This window comes from Panthera leo, chromosome A2 (assembly GCF_018350215.1).
Source record: "Panthera leo isolate Ple1 chromosome A2, P.leo_Ple1_pat1.1, whole genome shotgun sequence".
Lineage (NCBI taxonomy): Eukaryota > Metazoa > Chordata > Mammalia > Carnivora > Felidae > Panthera > Panthera leo.
Genome location: NC_056680.1, coordinates 108939151 through 108962676, shown reverse-complemented (window position 1 = coordinate 108962676; position 23526 = coordinate 108939151). Strand labels below are relative to the sequence as shown.

General features: G+C 35.4%; 1 protein-coding gene across 1 annotated transcript in view; it reads right to left on the bottom strand.

Moving 5' to 3' along the window:
• Positions 1–3342: 3342 nt before the first annotated feature.
• The window catches only part of AHR (aryl hydrocarbon receptor), a 53683-nt gene continuing 33499 nt past the window's right edge, over positions 3343–23526 (bottom strand). Inside the window, exons 5-11 of the mRNA XM_042919581.1 lie at positions 21788–21911; positions 21006–21136; positions 19154–19356; positions 18279–18388; positions 17018–17159; positions 8744–9992; positions 3343–5850 (exon numbers count right to left, since the gene is read on the bottom strand). Coding sequence (XP_042775515.1) covers positions 5704–5850; positions 8744–9992; positions 17018–17159; positions 18279–18388; positions 19154–19356; positions 21006–21136; positions 21788–21911 — 2106 coding nt within the window. The 3' untranslated portion in view covers positions 3343–5703. The remainder of the gene's footprint in view (positions 5851–8743; positions 9993–17017; positions 17160–18278; positions 18389–19153; positions 19357–21005; positions 21137–21787; positions 21912–23526) is intronic.

Sequence of the window (23526 nt, the reverse complement as noted above, 5' to 3'; positions counted from 1 at the left end):
GAGTCATGATCTCGCAGTTGGTGGGTTCAAGCCTTGCATCGGGCTCTGTGCTGACAGCGTGGAGCCTGGAGCCTACTTCAGATTCTGTCTCCATCTCTGTCCCTCCCCTGCTCATGCTCTGTCTCTCTCTCTCTTTCTCTCTCAAATATAAAACAATGTAAAAAAAGGATTAGTGTCAGGCACAGATTTACCTCCAACTGAGAAGAGGTTACATGGCTATCACAGGGAAATAGTAAAAGCAGATAGTTATTGAGTAGTTGCTATGTGGCTATCATCAAACTGTTTATTTAATATGAAAATGATTTCTTTGTTAATGTCTATTTTTGAGACAGAGTGCGAGCGGAGTAGAGAGAAAGAGACGCAGAATCTGCAGCAGACTCTAGGCTCTGAGTTGTCAGCACAGAGCTGGACATGGGGCTCAAACTCATGAGCTGTGAGATCATGAGCTGTGACTGAGCCAAAGTCGGACGCTTAACCAACTGAGCCACCCAGGTCCCCTAGAAAATGATTTTTAAGTAAACTATTTTGGAATAATTTTAGATTTAAATTAGAGATGCAAAAATAGAGCATTTTTTTTAATGTTTATTATTTTTGAGGGAGAGCAAGCAGGGGAGGGAAAGGGAGAGAGGGAAACACAGAATGGGAAGCAGACTATAGGCTCTGAGCTGTCAGCACAGAGCCTGAGGTGGGGCTCAAACTTACTGCGAGATCATGACCTGAGCTGAAGTTGGCTGCTTAACAGATTGAGCCACCCAAGCACCCCGAAAAAATAGAGCAAGTTTTCATCCCCTTCATTCAGGTTCCTCTAACACCACACAGTGTCTTTCATAGCCATGGGACATTGGTGAAACAAGGAAATAAATTAATGTCAAGCAAACTTTATTGGGATTTCTGTAACTGTTGCTGTTTTTTGTCAAATTGGACCCTTGTTTGCAGCTGTGTCCTTTTTCAATGGCAGGATGCAATCCAAGATGCTGTAATATATTTAGTGCCCATTTACCTCCTTAGTCTCCTTTGGTCTGTGACAGTGTCTTGGTCTGTTTTTCTTGAGCTTGACATTTTACAGAATACTCAGGAATTTTGTGCATTGTTTCTCACTTCAGGTTTGTCTGATACTTTCACACAATTAGACTGGGATTCAGTAGAGCTGAAGTGTGCTTGTCAGAGCATCACTTAGGGAGAACACGCTGCCATGACTTACCCTTGGTGATGTCAACCCCAATCACTGGGTTAAAGCAGTGCTTGCCAGATTGCTACAGTGTAAAGTCATTATGGTTTGTTTTTTTTTTTTTTTTTTTTTTTTTCCTTTTCTGGACTCTGTTCTTGGGAAGCAAGTTACTAAGTTCGGCCCACATTCAAAAGGAAGGGGTACTAAGCTCCATCTATTGGGAGAATGTAGTATCTACAAACACTTAGGATTCTTCTGTAAAGAAAATTTACCCCTTCTTGCTCATTTATGTGTTTAATCATTTATATAGATCAGGATGGACTCAGAATATTTATTTTATTCTTTGGGTTTTAATCCAATGCTGTTGTTATGTTATTCAAATTGTTCCAGTTTTGGCCATTGGGAACTAAGTAGTTTATCATAAATCATTTATTGAATCCTCCAACAATCCAGTGAGGCAGGTATTATGGTTATCCTTATTTTGTAGAAACTATGACTCAGAGTAAGAGATCTTCCCAATGATTCATATATGTACAAAGCCAGGAATCACACTCCAGAGCCTGTGTGCTAAGCTTTGCTATGCTCTCAGAGGGAGAAGATGTTCCACAATGTCAGTCAGTGATTAGCAGAGGTAAGATAAGAGACAACAGGTTTTGCAGCAGTTCATCATAAAGGCAGGAGTTGCAGAATGGATGAGCTTCCAAAGGTACAGTATATAGAAAAAAAAAAAAAAAAGACAAAATGTCAGAACCAAGTCTGTTACCAGGTGGAAGAAGGGAGAGTAGCTAACACAGGAAAGACAAGGACTGATAGAAGGTTTCAGGACAATGGATGTCACGGAAGCTAAGGGAAGAAAAAAGTTCACCGATGGTACAAATGGTACAATTTGGCCTGCAGGGATAGAGAATTAGCCTCTGGTGGGAAGGAAGTTAAGTGAACGTCCATAAAGCATTTTAATAGAAAGATGAAAAATAAAACAAGATTTTAGGAGATAAAAAATTATTTTAGAGAAAGGAGGTAAAGAATTTAGTAAGAAAAGGATGCAGGGTCAAGTAAGTATTTTCCAGGCTGGAGGGAGAAGCAGCACAGAGAGAAGTTTATAGAACAAAGACTGGACAGGGGCAATGTAGACACTATGTGCACAAGACTTGGAAAGGCAGGGTATTCATCTGGAAGTTAGGGGAAGCTCTCCTCACATACAGTAGGTGAGCCTAAGAGATCAAGGGTAGTGGCACTGTTGAGGTCAAGGTACAGACACACTAAGGATGCGTTACAGGTTTCTGATGATTTCAATTGTATTAGTAACACTAGAAGCAAGGTCATCCGCAGACACTGGGAGGCAAACATGAGAGTACTATCCAGTCCTGTGAGTAACTACCACCACTGGTCAGTATTTGACAGGCTCGGTGAAGGGGCACAACTGGAAGTCATTCCTGCTGATCGAAGCCACTGGAGTGAAAGCAAAGACAATTATCATGATCTTGATTTTTTTACTTGATGTTTTCAGATCAAATGGTTAAAACTGAATATGGAACTCTTAGACAAAAGACACAGTATTTCTAAAATGTCCAAATTAAGTATGGTGTTGGTCACTTGCCATGCTTATATGTCGAGCGTTGAGAAGAAATATCTAATGATTGTAATGATTGTAATGGCTAAACATAAGACTAATGTAAAAAAAGTTAATAGAATGAAAACTGTTGTTTTAGGATTTTTTTCTTCAAATAATTCTAATTGCAACATTCTTAGTGAATGTTTTCCTGAGTTTAATGCCAAAGGCGTAACGTATCATTTATATTTGTTAGAAGATAGGCTTAAGCAATAATTTTTCTAATCTGAGAACAAAATACAACATGAGTTGTTTTAAAAACTCATCAAATATTATTAAAAGCGGAGTTTTAAAATTTAATCTGAGACACTAACACCACTACATCTGTAACACCAATACAAAGTTTAAAAGAGTACTCCATTTCAGAAGCATTTTAATCTGCGACGTTACTTGAAGAGCCTTTTTTATATCCATGTAAAGGCTAAAATATCCATGGGCAGAATTTCATAAATTATTTCTTCGTGTCTCCTTCAATATTATAGATTGCCTTTAATATCGTTAAAACACTGTACTAAACATGCTCTTTTCCTCTATATGAACCAGAAAGAATTTACATTAAAACATGTAATTTATACTTGATTTTATTACCATATATTATTGTATACAATTTTGTTTGATAAGGATATTATAAATCATATTTTGAACAAAATATGTATGACATAGGTATGCAGTAATATTTTGAAGAAAAAAGTCATGAAAACATCTACCAAAAATTTAGTAATACTGAAAAACACTAGTTGGTGCAGAGTAATGAATGAAAGCTTCCTCATACACTGGAACACAGGCAAATCTCCTGGTACCGGAAGAACAACTTGGTTTAGGAAAAGTTCAAATTAGACATACCCACATACTCAGAAGTGCACATTATCTAAGAAATGAGTCCCTCATTAGACTAGCACACGGAGCATTCTCTGTTTGGCACTTAGCAATACAGACAAATGTGTATTTGGTTTAATGTGATTTTATTATTCTTAAATACATTTTATTTTATATAGATAAAAATATACAATATTGCTTTAAAAGTTTTTAATTTTGTAAGTGTAGAACTGTCATCCTATTCACACTTTAAAAAGCCTATTTTTCCACTAAATAATTCACCCAACGGCATGTGGAAGACACTAACAAAAATGGTTATTGTGAAGGCTTTTAATGAAAAGCTTAAATGTAAAAATGGAATATTAAGCCAGACCACTGGTCTAAACCTTTAGTGATACCTCATACTGGAAACAAATTATGAAATGTTTTAGACAAATTGTTTTTTTTCCTTAAATTGATTCTATGGATTCAAAGAATGAACTGAAAATTCATAGAACTGACATATTTTTTTCTGAAGCCACTTTGATATTCATTAATTTACTAAAAAAAAAAATAAGTGAAAATAGTGCATTTTAATACTATACCTTGGTTTAAGATTCCATCATGTTTTTTATAGAATACATGAAAAATGTGCCTGCCCTTCAGATGTCACATTTAAATAAATGAGTCTTTTTTAAAAATTACCTGAGGACAGTAGAGTTATCGGGGGGATCATTTGCCTTACCAGTAATAAAGGCCATTGTATCCTAGAAACAATGTACTGTTTGAAGTTAAGAGAATGGCATGGGTGTCTTAAGACCAAAGTAAAAGCAGTTGGATTCATTATTTGATATTTTTAAAAGACGCAAGACTATATGTAAGACTCAAATTACGTGCATATATAAGGTATAGACTATTTTCAAATGAAAGCTTGAAAATACTTTAAATATAATTTTGTTCATTATAAACTATATAAATGCACCAATCGTGTCACTCATAACAATACTTTGCATCAAACATTGCCACGTTCAAACTTCACGCTCCTCAAATATGAGAAAAAACAAATAGTTTCCACTGTACTAGTAAGTGAAAGTTATAAAGTCAACACATTCTACCTTAAAGTTCATTCTAGGTCTAAAGTAGTTTTTAAAGAATTTATACACAGTGAAATGGTGATTAAAGAGCTAGAAATAAAGCTACTTCCTCCTCGTTGCAAGTTGATAAACACGGTCCCATTCAAGCAGATCTTTGCACATCTGCAACACTGAACCACCATGGTGGAGATTTCAGTAAAGGTAAGTTGCAGTGTATCTCTTTCTCCCGAAAACACTGTTGACATTTTAGTGCTGCAGTCTTTATTTGATCAAAAAATAATTTGGAAAGACATTTTACTTTCAAAATTTTTCAACGTAAGGCACATAGCAACATTTAATATGTAGAAGCAACTAGGTAATAAATATTTTTTCAATCATAACTTGCCCTTTTCCTGAAGAAAGTGGGTGAGTAGTGCAGTTAAAACATGCCTGGACTAATACAAATGACTGAATTTAAGAAATACAAATAATATTTGTGTGCAGAAAGTTATTAAAAAGTTTACTTTCTATCAAATATACATCCTACAGTGTTATAGGTATAAAAAATTGTGAGGCACTTACACAACAAAGGAGGAAAGCACTGAGATTATCTTTTTATAAAAGCACCAAACCACTTATTTTAACATCTGAGATAAAAGAAGATAAAAGTAAATAGTTTGTTATTTGGTGTACTAATAAGAATAGATAAGTTGAAAACTCAAAAGTATTCCATTTTTTTCTGACAGAAATTTTTTATTTAAAAGTGTCATAAAGTTCCCCTGAATAAATTTTGTATATTCTCTAGTACTCAGACTATAAAGTGAATTCAATAAAGATAGCATCTCCCTCTCTCTGGCAGTACACTTTCTTTTTTAATGACTATAGTATATGTAGTTTTGGTAATTTTTTTTTAACTCTTAAAAACATTAAAATTTGGTTTGGAATAATAGTGCGAACAACATACATCAATGCCTCCATGTAAAGTTGCTGATGTCCAACACTGATAGTTCTATTATTCTGTAATCTTCTTTAATCCATGGTGAAAAATGGGCTTGGCATTACAGGAATCCACTGGATGTCAAATCGGGGAAAGGTCTGGCTTCTGACATGTGATGAAGGGGCTGAAGGTGTGTGGGAGTCTGAGTGCTATTTATATTATTTAATTCAGCTGGATAGGTTTCATTTAAAACTCCTCCATTCTGAAACTGCAAACAAAAATAGCAATGCAACTTATTAGATTTTTCAAGTATCTTAAGCCACTAAATGATATATTAAAAAGTATTTTTAAAATCTTTGTCTTGCATGTTAAACTTCAGATTCTTTACATCATTCAATGAAGACCAACACAGCAAATATTATGTATTAGCTGCATTTATAACAATTTGGTTTCTCCATTAGATGGTACAGATGTGTGATACATGGGTCTCAGCTCAGAAGTGGTATTAGAGTATTTGATTAACAAATTGCCTTTGGTCTGGATAGGAAATGATGGATCAGAGAGTACCAGTTATGAATCACAGTTAGACATATCCGTCATACATAGGTTGGCTTTGACCAGATTTCATCTCAGGCAAGTTCTGGGTACCAAAGTCTTGACTGCATTCAAAATGACTAGACTGGACTGCAGACGTAGAACTTTTCTATAAGAGGTCATTTCTGATAGAAGCATCTTAATATTCCTAAAATATTACAGCACGGGTATGATTTCCTAAACCATTTTTATTTGTTACAGGCTTTTAGTAAGTGCTATAAAAAAGTATCCTAATTATAGATTTTTATCAAATAAAATGCTTGCTCTTGTCCTCTTATAATGCAAATAGTCTAATGAGTCTACAACTGCTACTAAAAAAAAAAAAAAAGCAAAACCAGATACATAGTCTGTACGCTTTTATAGATTATAGGGCCTTTGTATTGGATATAGTTAGTGAAAGTTATGGAAATTTTCATATAGATCAAAATCATACCCTTAATTCCTTGAAACACAGATTTAAAAGATCCTCTAAAACACACATTAAATATATAGTGAAAGTCATATAATCCAGGTCTTCAGTGAATGGCAGCTGTGGAGCCTTCAAATGGAAGTTATTATGCAGAGAATGGTAGCCTTTGATTAAGTTACGCTTACCAGTCATTAACACAATGCAGGTCAGCAATTGTCTTGAAGTATGTTATCAAAAACAATGCTATTCAATAAAATAATACTGTGAGCCACGTAGGCAATTTTTAAAAGTAACTCCCTGGGGAAATACATAGGTCTACAGACTTGCTATTAACTCACTGTTCATAAAGAAGTAATACAAAGTGGCAGGGAGGGGAGAAAAAAAAAAACTCGAAAGAACCTGGTAATGAAATTTTAGGTTATGTAAATTATTAAGTTGTCAACAACTTACTCAAGTTACCTATCCATGGTACTTCATAGCAATGTTGTGAGAGTGTACTGAATAATTCTGATATAATTGAAGATGTCAGAAATGAAGATAAGAAAAACTTTCATTACCATTTTCTATCAAAAAACTCCTATACAAGCCAAATGTAAGACAATTACAAATGTTAACTTGAATCTTTGTTGCTAATCTATAATACACAGAAAACAGAAACCACTGAACTTAGTTTAAATCAAGATTTTCTTCAAAAGCCTACTTAATTATACTATAAAATGAACTCAATATTTTCTAACAGAAAAGCATGAATGAAAAAATGATGTATTCCCCAGTGGCCACAGAGAGTAGCTACCGTTACTGTTTAAATCTAAATATATATATATATATATATATATATATATATATACACACACATATATATATACACACACACACACAATGTTTAAATGTAAAATATATAATCTAAAATATATATATACATACATATATGTTTAAATGTAAAAAATATATATACATAATCTAAAATATATATATATATATATATATATATATACATACACACACACATATATATATATTTTTTAGATTTAAAGTGTGCTTGCTGCTAGAAGTATTCTGATGACATAAAGATATAGGGGCTCCTGGATGGCTCAGTTGGTAGAGCATGTGAGTTTTGATCTCAGGGTTGTGAGTTCAAGCCCCTTAAAAAATAAGTACAAATTTTGGGGGGTCCTGGGTGGCTCAGCCTGTTAAGTGTCCGGCTCTAGATTTCGGCTCAGGTCAGGATCTCACAATTCATAAGTACAAGCCCCGCCATGGGGATCGGTGCTGACAGTGCAGAGCCTGCTTGGGATTCTCTCTCTCTCCCTCTTTCTCTGCTTCCCCTGCTTGATCTGTCTCTCTCTCAAATAAACAAACAAAACTTCTAGACAAGTAGAAAATTTAGCACAGTACCCAGCTTGACCACATGAGAGAAAGCCAGTAAGTTATGCTTTTTTACAAGATGCTAAAAAAAAACATTCCATCTTGAAGGATAAAATGAGGATTGGGCAGATAACATGGAGGGATTGCCATAGAACACTGAGGAGCCTCAGACTGAATTCAGGGATCACCAAGGACAAAGGTGTCTGAAAAAAGCACAACTGTATTGACTTTAACCTGATTTTAACACATACAAAAAAGATTGAGCTTTAAGAAATTACTTTTAAAAATGCAAATATATATTTGAAGTTTGATATTTAAAAAAAAAGGTTTTTTTTAAGTTTATTTACTTTTGAGAGAGAGAGACAGAGAGTGAGTGGGGGATGGAGACACAGAATTGGAAGTAGGCTCCAGGCTCTGAGTGGTCAACAACAGAGCCCAAAGTGGGGCTGGAACTCACAAACCATGAGATCAAGACCAAAGTTGGACGCTTAACCAACTGAGACACCCAGGCGCCTCTGAACTCTGAATTTTTAAAGGGTCCTGTAATTATTAAGAACAGAGATAAACCAAAGGATCTATTCTAAACAATATATGACATACTCATGTTGCTGTAGCCCTTGATTTTTTTCTCCTTGGCTGTTCAGTTAAAAAAGATCTATTAGTATTAGTAACACACTACTACTGGAAAAGTACTGGCTTATTAAAAAATAGTCACATAAAAAATTTATAATTGAGGTCTATAAATGTAAGAAGAATCACTAAAAAGGTTTACTCAGCCTGAGAAAACCCTTACCTTGTTTAAAAATGCCTGTGGGTCCGGCATTGTTGGATTGTACCGCATCTGGGCCTCGTGGCCGTGCGGAGGTTCCGGCTGGCACTGGTACATGGACACAGCCCCGGCATAACACGTCTGAGGAGTTACTATGGGCGACTCTGGAGTAAGTCCGTGTGTTTGGTTCTCAGGAGCTTGTAAACACGTGAAAAAATCTTCTAAATTAGAAGTAGTAGGGTACGGGGATGGTTCGAAGTTCCCTAAGGGAAAGTCTAACTGTGGCCCCTGGGAATGTTGTGGCAGCACAGACTGATCACAGGGGATAAAGTTGTGTGTATAAGGCATAGCATCCGTCTCAGATTTGTAGGGACACTCTTGACTGGTCCCAGGTAAGTCTGAAAGGACATTATACTGCTGTAGCTCTTGCTGTGGACAACCAAAAGGCACAGACTGGTTAGCGCTCCAATTGGCAAACATGCCATTAACTTGCATATGCTGCATTTTCTGACACAGTTGTTGCTGCTGCTCCGATGCTACGAGGTTTTGCTGGTGCTGCAGCCGCTGCTGCTGCTGTTCTAGCTGCAGGTGCTCCTGTACCATACAACTTGAGTTCACAGCCACGGCCTGTTGCTGCTGGTAACCGGGACACTGGAAGGCAGGCTTGCTTAAAGAATCTTGGACATAGGTCAGGATTTCATCTGTGAGGTCAATATCTCTGAAGTCATCCTCACCAGAAAAGTCAGTTCTGAAAAATTCCTCATTCTGTTGCATGTCTTTGATATCTTCAAAATCAATGCCTAGGTGTTTCATAATGCTGTACAAGTCACTATTTCTGTTGTCTGCAAAGGGCCCTGATTGACCTCCAGAGATTGCTGGGTTCATATCCTGAGACTGACCTATTTGCTCATGTTTCAGGATACTGTTATTTCCCACTGGTGCCATACTGTCTTGCCAATTACTGCATTCATTCATAGGTTCGTTAAAAAGATTTCTTTCAAAAGCTGTGTTACTGGAAGCAGGATAGAGATAAATAGACTCATCTTGTTGCATCATGGCACCCAGGAGGGAATTGGGATTGAAAGATTCCTTATTTAGAGTTGATGTGGTAGCAGACTCTCTTCCACAAGCAGTAGTTTTAGTCCTCACTGGTAAGGGATCCATCATGGGAGGAAAAGGGTTATTTACCTGGTATAACACAGCTTCTCCAGAAGTAAACATAAAAGGCAACTTCATAGTTCGTTTTCGTAAATGCTCTGTTCCTTCTTCATCTCTAAAATTGGGTATGAGAAAAAAAAAAAGTTATATCAAACACTTAGAAAAATGTAATAGAAAAACAATATAAAAGCAAAATACATTGTAATTGAGTTTGATCTGGAGCATGAACTTTACTTTGACATAAATGTTCCAGATAACAAGTGTTAGAAAACTTGTTAGAAAAATTTAAGTCATTTAGAATTTATCCCAGAATTTAGTCATTATATCCATTCTCAGTTTCCACCCCTGAAATCCTCCTGAAAAAAATAAATTCAAAGTGGAATAAAGATCCAACTATAAAAACAAACTATAACACTTAGGAATTAACCATCCCAGCCAAGGCAACCCCTGTGCAGAGCAACTAGGGACTCCTTGCCCTCTACAGCACTAGTCATTCAGCCAAATGTGCCAGAGACATGCAACCTACATAGGAGATCTTCCTACACAAGTCTGCTCCTTCAAGATTGGGAGTACCTGTTAAACCTAATGAGAAAGTCAAAATGAGAAAATAGGATAACACTTCGAACAAAAGAGTAAGACAAAACTTGAGAAAAACTAAACAAAATGGAGATAAACAATCTACCTGATAAAGAGTTCAAAGAAATGCTCACTGGACTTGGGAGAAGAGTAGACATACTCAGTGACTGCTTCAGCCAAGAGACATAAAATATAAAAAAAAAAATCAGAGTTTAATACAATAACTAAAATGAAAAATACAGAAGGAATCAACAACAGGTCAGACGATGCAGAAGAATGGATCAGTGATCTGGAGCACAGGTAATGGAAAGTAGGCAAGGAGAACAGCAAAAAGAAAAAGGATAAGTTAAGGGGTCTCTGAGACAACATCAAACACACAAACATTCACATTATAGGGCTCCTAGAAGAAGAAGACAGAAGGAAAGGGACTGAAAAATTCCCTAAACTGGGGAAGGAAACAGGTTTTCTGGTCCAGGAAGCAGCCAAACTCTGCAGGCCAGAAGGGGCTGTCATGAGATATTCCAAGTACTGAAAGGAAAGAAACCTACAGCAAGGCTGTCACTCAGAATTGAAGAAGAGATGAAAACTTTCCCACACAAAAGTTAAAGGGAATTCATCACCACTAAACCACTTAAAAGAAATGTAAAGGGACTTCTTTCAGGAAAAAATAGGTCACAACAAGAAGTGAGAAAATTAAGAAAGGAAAATTGTCACTGGCAAACCTAGAGTACAGGCAGGAGATCAATCATTTATAAATGCATGATTTAACCTTATGATGATGAAAAGACAAAAGTAGTAAAAATGAATTAGATCTAAATATTAGTTTAGGTAATCAAAGATAAAACATACCATCAAATATATAAAAAATGGAGAGGGCAGCAAAAACATAGTACTTTTAGAAATGTGTTCAAACTTAAGCAACCATCAACCATCAACTTAATATAAACTGCTATATACTTGGGATGTTATATATGAACCTTAAGGTTACTGCAGACCAAAAATATGTAAAAGATTTAAAAAATAATATCAAATAAAGAGAAAGAAATCCAAGTATGACACTGAAGAAAGATACCCATCAGAAGGGAAGCAAGAAAATAAGAAGGGAAAAGAGAAGAACTACAAAAAAAAATCAGAACAGTGAACACAATGGCAATTAATGTATTAATTAAATATAAATGGTCTAAATGCTTCAATCAAAAGATATAAGGTGACTGGAAAAAAAACAAGACCCATCTATATGCTACCTATAAGAGACTAACTTCAGACTAAAGACAAATTCAGACTAAAAGTGAAGGGATATGAAAATATTTTCCATGCAAATGAAAGCAAAATAAAATAAGCTGGGGTAACAATACTTAAAAGACAAAATACATTTTAAAACAAAGACTATAACAAGAGACAAGGAAGGCATTGCATAATGATAAAGGGATCAATCCAACAAAAGGATATAACAAATGCAAATATCTATGCACCTAGTAGAGGATCAGTAAATATATGAAGCCTAAATGAAAGACATAAAGGGACACAAAATGACAGTAATACAACAGTAGTAGGGGACTTGAGCACCCCACTTACATCAGTGGATAAATCATCTGGGCAAAACATTAATGAGGAAACAGTGGCTTTGAATGATACATTAGACCAGATGGAGTTAATCTATAACAGGGAATTCCATCTAAAAGAAGTAGAATGCACATTCAAATGCACACAGAACATTCTCTAAGACAGATCATGTTAAGTCACAAAACTAGTGTCAGTAAATTTGAGACTGAAATCCAAACAAGGATTTTTTCTGACCACAGATAAATGAAACTAGAAATCAACTGTAAGGGAAAAAAAAAAAAAAAAACCTAGAAAAAACACAAATACATGGAGGCTGAACAACAGGGTATTAAAAAACCAAAGGAATGACAAAGAAATGAAAAAGGAAATCAGAAAATACCTGGACACAAATGAAAATGGAAATACAGTGGTCCAAATCTTTGGGACACAGCCAAAGTAGTTCTAAGTAGTTGAAACCAATACAGGCCTATCTCAAGAAACCAGGAAAATCTGAAACAAATCTAACCCTTCACCCAAAGCAACTAGAAAAAGAATAAACACAAAGTTAGAAGGAAGGAAATACTAAAGATCAGAGCAGAAATACATGAAATAGAGACTACAAAGAAATGATTAATGAAACCAACAGCCTTTGTAAAGATAATCAATAAAACTTTAGCGAGGATCTAGAAAAAAAGAGAGAAAATGCAAATAAATAAAATCAGAAATAAAAGAAGTAACAACCAACCCTACAGAAATATGAGAGACTATATGAAAAATTGTATGCCGACAAATTGGAAAACAAAAACAAAACCAAATGATTAGGACTGCACCAAAATAAAAGGCTTCTGCAAAGTGAAAAAAACAATCAACAAAATGAAAAGACAACCTACTGAATAGAAGATATTTGCAAATGATGTATCTAATAAGGGGTTAATATCCAAAATATATAAATAATTCATACAACTTACCAAAAAGAATCTGATTAAAAAGAGAACCTGATAGACATTTTTCCAGGGAAGATAACAGACGACTAACAGACAGATGAAAAGATGTTCAACATCACTAATTATCAGGGAAATGCACATCAAAACTACAATGAGATACCACCTCACACCAGTTTGAATGGCTACCATCAAAAACAAGAAATAACAAGTGGTAGTGAGGGTGTGGAGGAAAGGGAGCCCTCATGCACTGTTGGTGGGAATGTAAACTGGCACAGCCACTGTGGAAAACAGTATAGAAGCTCCTCAAAAAATTAAAAAAATAACCACCACGCAATTCAGTAATTTCACTGCTGGGTGTTTACCCAAAGAAAATGAAAACACTAACTCAAAAGGAGAGAGACACCCTTATGTTTATTACAACACTGCTTACGATAGCCAAAATATGGAAGCAACCTATTGAACAGAAGAGAGGATAAAGAAGATATGGTATATTGCTCAGCCATAAAAAAGAATGAAATCCTGCTATCTATAAAAACATGGATGGACCTACAAGGTGTTACACTAAGTGAAAGTTAGAGAAAGATGAATAGCATATGATTTCACTTACATGGAATTTAGAAAACTAACAAAACACACACACACAAAAACAGATACAGTTTCATAAATAGAGAACAAATTGGTGGTTGCCAGACTGAAGGTGCTGGGAGGATGGGTTAAATAGACAAATGGGATTAAGAGGTATAAACTCCCAGTTATAATAAATTATGGGGATGAAAAGTACGACACAGGGAATACGGTCAATAATACTGTAATAACTTTATATGCTGACAGATGGCAGCTACACTTACGGTAAGCACTACATAATGTGTATCATTGTTGAATCACTATGTTGTACATTCGAAACTAATAAAATATTGTATGTTAATTATACTTAAAAAATCTCAGAAATCTGAGTGGGAAGAGTCATGTGTAAATAAAATGTAGAATCTCTATAGGAAAATACTAGCATAATTGACATAAAAATTAAAAATCTTACATGGCACAAGCATTCATAAATCAAGTTTATACATGGATAAAATGTGTCATGTTTGTAATTTCACATGTATACTACATATAGTATGTGTGTGTATAAATATATCCAACTTAACACCCATAGGAAGTAAAGAGCTCCAATGAGGACCCAGAGAGAAGCAAACAACATAGAGAAAATAGACAAACAATATGAACGGACAATTCATAGAAGGAAAATGCCCTAGAAAGATACAAAAGATGTCCTGCCTCATTGGTAATGAGAAAATGCAACCAATAACCTTTGAATAACTAACAAGCAAACTCAAATAGTAAAAATATGAACAGCCCAAATGAAACCACTGATAAATGAAGAGCACTATACCTGCAATAGAACATAGATTCTTTACCAGAGTACATGGGATACGTTACTAACACTGACTATATATTTAACCATAAAACATTTGATCATAAATGATACAAAAAATACAAATTTCAAAACACTGACATCACACACAGAATGTTTTCTAACTTCAGTGGAATTGATGTAAAATTCAATAACAAAAACACCAGGGGCACCTGGGTGGCTCAGTCGGTTGAGTGTCCAACTTTGGCTCAGATCACAATCTCAAGGTTCATGGGTTCAAGCCCCACATTGGGCTCTGTGCTGACAGCACAGAGCCTGGAGCCTGCTTTGGATTCTGTGTCTCCCTATCTCTCTGCCCCTCCCCCACTCACGTGCACTTGCTCTAGAAGACATTAAGAAAATTTTTTTTTAAAACAAAAAACCCAGAAAATCCCCAATGTAAAAAGTACATACTACTATATTTAAAAATCATGAATAGAAAAAACAAGACACATCAAAACACGAGGACTGTAGTTAAAGTTGTGCTTAAGGGGGAATTGATAAAGGCTGGAAAAATAGCAAATATACCCAAAGAGGGTAGAAGGAAAAAAGTAATAAGCAGATATAAATGCAGCAGAAAACAAGCAAACAATAGGAAAAATCAACAAACCAAAAGTTGGATCCTTGAGAGGATTAGAAACTAATGGCTTTGTAGCAATATTATTTGAGAAGGCACAGTTTGCTAATAACAATGTTTCTTTAAAAGTCAGTACAGATACTACAAAATGAAAAGGAAATACAGCATAAAAGAGAAAAATCATCATCATGTTAATGAATCCAGAAATATTTAACAAAATTCAGCACCCATCATGATAACATTTAGTAAACTAAAGAGAAGGGAAGCTCTTAAATTAAAAACATATATATATATATACACACACACACACGAATATATATATTATACGTATATATACATGAGTGTACATATACTTAAACAAAAATATATATTTAGTAGCAAAATGTATATAATCTATATGGATATATGAATATAATGTATATAAATACAGAATATATGTATATATGTATGCATGTAGTATCTAGATATTGTATATGTGTGTATACATACACACGTGTGTGTGTGTGTGTGTGTGTGTGTATATATAATTTAATAGCAAAAGCACTACCACAACATCATACTTGATGGTAAAATATTAAAAGATTCCCCCTGAGACTGGTAATAAGACAAAAACAAAACCTGATATCATTATTTCTTTCACATTTTACTGAGGGCCTAACCAGTGCAATAAAGGAATTTTAAAAAATAATAAATGTCTAAAGATTAAAAAAATTATTGCAAATGTTATGTAGTAAATTGTGAAGGATCCACACACTTATGAGAATAAGTGGATTTCAATAAGTTCACTGAATACAAGCCAGCATTAAAAAATTCAACGATTAGAAACTGGTGTACACATGCATACTATTCTTTTTAATGTTTTATTTATTTATTTTTTTGACCAAAAGAGTGGAAGGGGGAGAACAGACAGAGAATCTCAAGCAGGCTCCATGATGTCAGTACAAGAGCCTGACTTGGGGCTCGATCTCACGAACCATGAGATCATGACCTGAGCTGAAATCAAGAGCTGGATACTTAACTGACTGAGCCACCCAGGCACCACACCATGCACACCATTTAAAAACAGCATCACAAAACATCAAACAACTAGAAATAAAATTAAGAAAAAGATACGTAAGAGTCAGGTAAGAAAAATACAACCCATTATTAAGATAAAGACATAGGTACAGACTCATGTACCCATATGCACATACATATATTAACCATGTTCAAGGGTTGGAAGAGTCAGTATTGTAAAGACGCTGATTATCCCAAAATAAGCTCTAGTTTCAATGCTATTCCGTTCAAAATCACAACAGATACTCCGGTGAAATCTGACAACTTATTTCTAAAATATAAAGGATAAAGAAGAGAGGAGACAATGCTAGAGGAGAACAAAAATTCCTCAACTAATATGGAAAGCTGACACACAAATATCAAGATTTATTATAAAGATGTAGTAATAAAGATAATGTGCTATTGAGGTGAAAACAGACAAGTAGACTAATGGAATCCAAAAACAGAACCACAGACACAATCCCCTGATCAAAATGCAGTGGAGCAGGGAAAAAAAGCAGCCTTGTCAATAAGTGATTCTGATCAACTGGATATACATATAAAGGAAAATATTAATATTGATCTTACCTCAAGTCACATACAAACAAAACATCAGCTCTCTAGAGCGTAGAAAACATTTCTAATACAAATATCTGACAAAATGCTTATTTACAGAATCTATATGAAACACAAAAACCTCTGCTTGTTTAGAAAACATGTACTAAACACAGGACTGTTATGCATTTATTTTATATATGGCACTAGCTTTTCATCTTTCCTTCATACATCAGAAAAAAACCTGGAGTTTTCTTTGGTTATTCTCTTTCTGTAATTCCACCTATTTAGTTGTTCAATAAAGTTTGTCAATTCTGTCTTCTCAATGTCCTTCATTTATGCCTTGTTTCTTTACATATTTTCAGTTTTTACTTCCAGAGAAAATTCTCATAGAATTTATTTTGAGGTTTTCATGTAAGAGGATTTAAAAACCAAAGTGTTATTAAAAAAAAAAAAAAAAGAAATGAAGACATGAAACATTTTGTCTTTGTACTTACGTCAGTGGTCTCTGAGTTGCAATGATATAATCTGGTCTTCCATTTTTATACACTAAGCGTGCATTAGACTGAACCCAGGTCCATCGATTGTCTTTGGTGAGAAGCCTGAATACTATCATGCCACTTTCTCCAGTCTTAATCACTAAAACAAAATCCAAAAATTATCAAACCTGAAAACAACATTTTAATTCTTTTTAATGTTTGTTTATTTCTGAGAGACAGAGACACAGCATGAGTGAGGAAAGGGCTGAGAGACAGGAAGACACAGAATCTGAAGCAAGCTCCAGGCTCTGAGCTGTCAGCACAGAGCCCCACGTGGGGATCGAACTCAAGAACCATAAGATCATGATTTGACACGAAGTCAGTCGCTTAACTGACTGAGCCACCCAAGTGCCCCTGAAATCAACATTTTAAAGAAAACCTCTGAAACAAAGCCCTTATGACATATTTTTTGGACATATTTCTTTTATCACCAAAGATGATATATGTCTTGATAACTTTAAACACAATATATTAAAATGTATGGAAACAGTTCTTCAGAGTTGTTTATTTTCTACTACAGACTAAACATTATTTAAAAAAAAAATTTTTCTTAATGTTTATTTTTCAGAGAGAGAGACAGAGCACGAGGTAGGAAGAGGCAGAGAGACAGTGGGGACACAGAATCCGAAGGAGGCTCCAGGCTCTGAGCTGTCAGCAAAGAGCCCGACATGGGGCTCGAACTCCCAAACCATGAGATCATGACTTGAGCCGAAGTCAGTCACTTAACCAACTGAGCCACCCAGGCGCCCCAAGACTAAATTTATTATTTAGTAGATTAAAGGGAAGATTAAATCAGAAAATTCTGGTAATACATCTAACTACAGAGAGGGTACACAATTTGGGGAAAACAAAACTATTAAAATTAATTTCATTTTAAAAAGGGAATGTTTCTACCACTTAGGATTTTATTTAACCATTTTAAAGCATAATCTATATTAGCATAGATTTATAAATTAACGATACCATTTAAAATGCCGTTAAAAATTGAGCAAAACATTGGGCAAAATGTTCATTTTCATAGTAATTAAAGTACTAGACTCTTGCATGGTAAGTGTAAGGCAGTTAATAAATTGAGTGTAATTCAGGTTAATCATAATGGTTTGACATCAACTGTAAGTTTATCCAGTTGCTTTAAACTCATTACCTTTTGTGAAATTGGAAACATGTACTAGAATATATGCAGTTTTTTGGGACACATTCATAACAAAATACAACTTACTCCGGATATGGTACTCTGCACAATAAAGCATATCAGCAGCATGAATAAATTGATATCCTGATCCTCTCATGCACAACTCTGCTTCAGTGTAGCCTAAAACAAGTTTTCCTCTGTTTAAAAAAAAAAAAAAAAAGGTAAATAAGAAATTAAAATTTAACATAAATGAAATAAACAACCTAATTGATCAGCTATATGCTATTTTCTGCACTGTTTTCCTTGATTCAGAATTTCATATGAGCAGTAGAAAAAACCATATTCATGCAAGTGCTCTCTTTTGTTTATGACTGTTAATACCAGTTTTATTTTCTTCTTCTGAAAAAAAAAAAAAAAACTGTTGAAAATTAGCATGGCTAAAGATGAATCTAACAGAGTAGATTATGTAGGTAAAACAGAATCTTTAATAAAAACCTAGAAAGCATATACTCCATTTCAAGGGGCAAAGCTTTTCACATCTGTCTGCATTCCTGTATTAGGGGAAAACCAATTATAGGTTTTGACACAGTATGAATGCTAATATCACAGTCTACCTCATAATTTTCTGGAAGTTACTCAACTTCTAGGGCTAAAAATCAAATAGAGTCTGTGCATTAAAAAATGTAAAACAAACCAACAAATGTCATCAGGATAGTGAATCTTACTAATACAAGCAAATCATCTTTATGACACAGAAACTGTGACAAGTATCGTAAAAAAAATTACAAGAGGATTTGTGAGCCTGATGAAATTATTTTAAAAGGCTACACTGAAAGAGTATGAAATAACAGCTAATTTAATAATAAACATTATAATTTACACTACATGTTTTACATACTAAAAGAGATTTGCTACAACAAAATATACGTTTAATGAAAGAAAACTGAACAAGTTTTACTTACTTGGCATCACAACCAGTAGGTGTAAAGTCCAATTTGTGTTTGGTTCTAAAGATGAAGTTTTTGGTTCGAATTTCAAGTATGGAGGGTGGCTGCAGTGGAGTAGCTATTGCAAACAAAGCCAACTGAGGTGGAAGGATTGACCCATCTTTGCCTTTCTTGTTCTGTCCGTGAAGATACTTTAACCTCCCCTGGAAATTCATTGCCTTTAAAAAACCAAAACCGGCTTATTAAAATTAACCCTTTAAAACTGTTAATTTCCAAAGGCTCAATCATGGCCATTTCCAGTGTTGTTGATAATTCCATAAAAGTTCCTGAGGCTGACTGATGTTACTTCCATTCTTTTCTCCACAAGAAGCCCATTATAATTATCCCAAAAGGCAATACGAATTAGATGCTAAAGGGGCAGCCCAATAAGGTACTCCTTTTTAACTGTCACAACAAAAATACCCGTATCATCTTCTGAGCTCACAAATGCCCTGTCATTCACACCTAGAGGACGTAGCTCCTTCCCCCCGTAGCATTCAATACATGTTTCCTGAATGAACGAATAATGCTAAAGTCATCAAGTACACATTAATTTTCAAATAGAGATGAGCTATATTCCACAGCTCATGCTCTATTTCATAACTCATGGCAATCTTTCATATACAGATAAAATGCAATTTCATTAAAGTGCTAAAATTAATCATAAAATCACATAAAGAATGCAGAACTCAAAGTAACAATAAAGGGTACTTTTAGAAGATCGAGGAAACAAAGATGATTTAAACGTGAACATGATCAACTTAGTTGCTTAAAACAGTATTAATCAGGCTGAGGGATGATTCTGACCTCAGTATGATATGGTAGCAGCACAAGGAACCAAAGACCCAATTACACAAATTCCACCTGAGAAATACATATTAGCTGATCATCAGTACTAGGAAAGCTATCTCAAAGCACAATTCTAACTCTGGGTCAGCAAAATTATCTTCAGAAATAAACACATTAACAAAAATCACTGTTTGCTAATAATGTTTAAGATCTGGTTACTTCAAATTCCTGCTAATTCACAAGAGTAATATGCACTATGCTTTGTACTGTCTTCTGTGCCTAGTGGAGTGCACTTCCTTAAGGACAAACACAGTATGAATCTGAGCATCCTGCGAAAGCTGCTCCCTGATTATCCTGTTCAGGTGTTCAGAACAACAGCATCTCATACCAGATGACTACTTTGCAATCATGAATATACAACCATTTTTCTTTCTTTTTAAATGTTTTTATTTATTTTTTTAGAGAGAGACTGCAAGCAGGGGAGGGGCAGAGAGAGAGTAAGACACAATCTGGAGCAGGCTCCAGGCTCCAAGCTGTCAGCACAGAGCCCAACACGAGGTTCAAACACACAAACCATGAGATCATAACCTGAGCCTAAGCCGGACGCTTAACTGACTGATTTACCCAGGTGGCCCTACAACTATTTTTCTATATGGCAGTTACTGTAGCTGTGTAGCAAAGGACATGATAATTTTCTGTTCAGCAGGAATTAAATGCAAAGAGGGTTTAAAGCAACAGTCTGCTGCTAAACGGCTACTAAGTTCTCTTTTACATAAAAAAGTCCCAGAAATATTTTGCCAAGATACAAAGTCCATGTTATTTCACTCAGCCTTTGTTACTATATCCTAAAAGATCGAGATTTGGAGTTATGGAAAATACTAGAAATCTGAAAAAAAAAAAAGTTACTTTCCTTCATGCAATTATTTTATAAAGGAGGTTTTTAAAATCAAACTCAAATCTAACCGAAGAAAATGGTTTCGACATTTATTTCTTACTTTCTGAACTGCAATTGCCAGTATCATAAGATTTTGCACCTTACCAGGAAACCGGATGAATTATCCAGGAGACACCTTAGTCGGCACACGAAGCTCCTCTCCATAAAGGAAGAGTTTTCTGGAGGAAGCTGGTCTGGGTTATAACAGACTGCTGGCTGCGGGAGGCCATTAGCTTCTAGAGAAATAATAGCAACACAAATTTACATCCCATTTTGCTGTACAATCAGGTGTTTTGGGATAGATAAAATTTGTGTTAATTTCTTAACCGGATTCTATTCTGAATACAAAAATGAAGAATCATTTTCAGAAGAGGAGCTAATGAAAAGAAATACACATACAGAATATCACTTTGACTACACAGAACTTCACCTACTCAGTTTTGTTTTTATTTCTATTGTCAATAATCTTCATATTCTCTAACACTTTTTATCTTCTTAACACCTTCACACATTTCTAAAAGCATTGATTGAGAAAAGATTTTACCCTTGGATTTTTATTTGGTGCATTTTACAGACAGAACAACTTCTACACACTCCAGGATCAACCTTATGCATTCCTTCCAATCTTTCAAAAGTTATTTGTATAAAATATATTACCAAGTATGGTAACACTTCCTCGCTTGAAATTCATCAGTGGGGGTCATTTGTCAAAATATTCCTTAGGTCTTCAGTCTGTGACTTGACTGTGACATACAACTGCAGACTCCTGTCTTTCCACTTCTTCCCAACCTTAACCAAGGAGTTATATGCCTCCAAAGGTTCTCTGCCTCCTTTCACAGACTTACATTAAAAACTCCCCAACACTATCTTTCGGTAAACATTCTTACCATCAATTCTTTGTCCAGAGTCTGCACACTGCGTAGGGTTTAATGTCCAGTGCAGCTGACGCTGAAATTCAGGCCGATCTTCAGTGTGAATAAGTTCATACACACTCTGGTGTATGACATCAGACTAAAGAAAAAACATACAGGGAAATTTTTTTAAAGCCGTGATTAAAAAAATGTGTCTTACTAAGTTAATTTCAAAATGTAGCTACATTACGGGGTGGTCGTTAATGGTGATGAATGCACATGAATCAGACAGATGATCACAGAGCTGTCCAGTCATCCAAGATAGGAAAAGCTAGAGAGAGGGGAGCACTGTCACTGGTGAGCAAGAGTTCCTTGCCATCACTTCCCTAGCTGAATGCTCTTCAATTATAGAAGTCAACTCTTCACTCCTTCATGGCAACACATTAAGTTCTGTGTCTTTTTAGCCACTTGTTGATCTTTTAAATCCTATTTCTTTCACAAACGCTTGTCTGAAAATCCAGTTGTCTTAGACTTCTCTAAGCTTAAGAGTACTAAATTATTTCTTTCACTGTCCTCTAATGACTTTCTTTAACGTTAAATTTTTATTTCCGATCCACTCTGGAAGAATAAGGGATTATACCTTTACCAGGTCAGAATCCTTCTTCTACCACTTGACTCTCCACAAGATAGGCTTTGTCTCAGAGCCAGGTTCCACTGGTTTAGCTATCTATACTTAAACCTCCTTGTGAACGTAACTAGCATTAAACCATCTCTATGCAGTCCATTACCCGATTACCAGAGTTCTTCTCTGAAACACAGACTGTAGCACAGGTTCCCTTAACAAAAAAAGCTTAGAGGCTTCCACTGTGTACTTAACAGAGTTTAAACTTCAGTCGGTTTAACAGTGTAGACACTGTTACTCAAGCCAGCAGTCTCAGCATCACCTGTGAGATTGTTTGACATACGAATTCATAGGCCCCACTCTGACGTACTAAATCAGAGTATGTCGGAGTGGGGACCAAAGATTTTAGTTTCGCATCAAGTTCTTCCAGTGAGTCTTAACACATTAGAATTTAAGAACTAGTGATACATAAGAATAGCTAGGGGCGCCTGGGTGGCTCAGTCGGTTGAGCGGCCGACTTCGGCTCAGGTCATGATCTCACGGTCCGTGAGTTCAAGCCCCGCGTCGGGCTCTGTGCTGACAGCTCGGAGCCTGGAGCCTGTTTCGGATTCTGTGTCTCCCTCTCTCTGACCCTCCCCCATTCATGCTCTGTCTCTCTCTGTCTCAAAAATAAAAAAAATAAAAAAAAAAATAAACGTTAAAAAAAAATAAAATAAAAAAAAAAGAATAGCTAGCAGTCAAGTGTACTTACAAAGTGTTCTCACATCATATCAGATGCTCTTGTCCCTCAAATACAACAAACACCACTCCATTTATGCACCATTTATTCAAGAACATTAAACAAACCAAATACATTCATCTCTTTAAGCACTTCCAGTCTACTGCTTAGAGTAGTGCTTCTATCTCTTCTTTCCTGTGCTCCTCCTACACTAAAGTCCACCCTCTGAATCTTATGCTTAAATACCATTTGCATCAGGAAAGCTTCCATTATCAGCATTAAGTCAGAATTAAAGATATAAACCATGGTATTTTGCCTGTACCTTTACATATCACCTCATTCATTTCAGAGCTGCCGCATGCCCTCCATAGTATCCATAACTAATTTGATGGCAAATAATCTCCTGTCTGCCCCCCATCCAATGTTTCTATATAT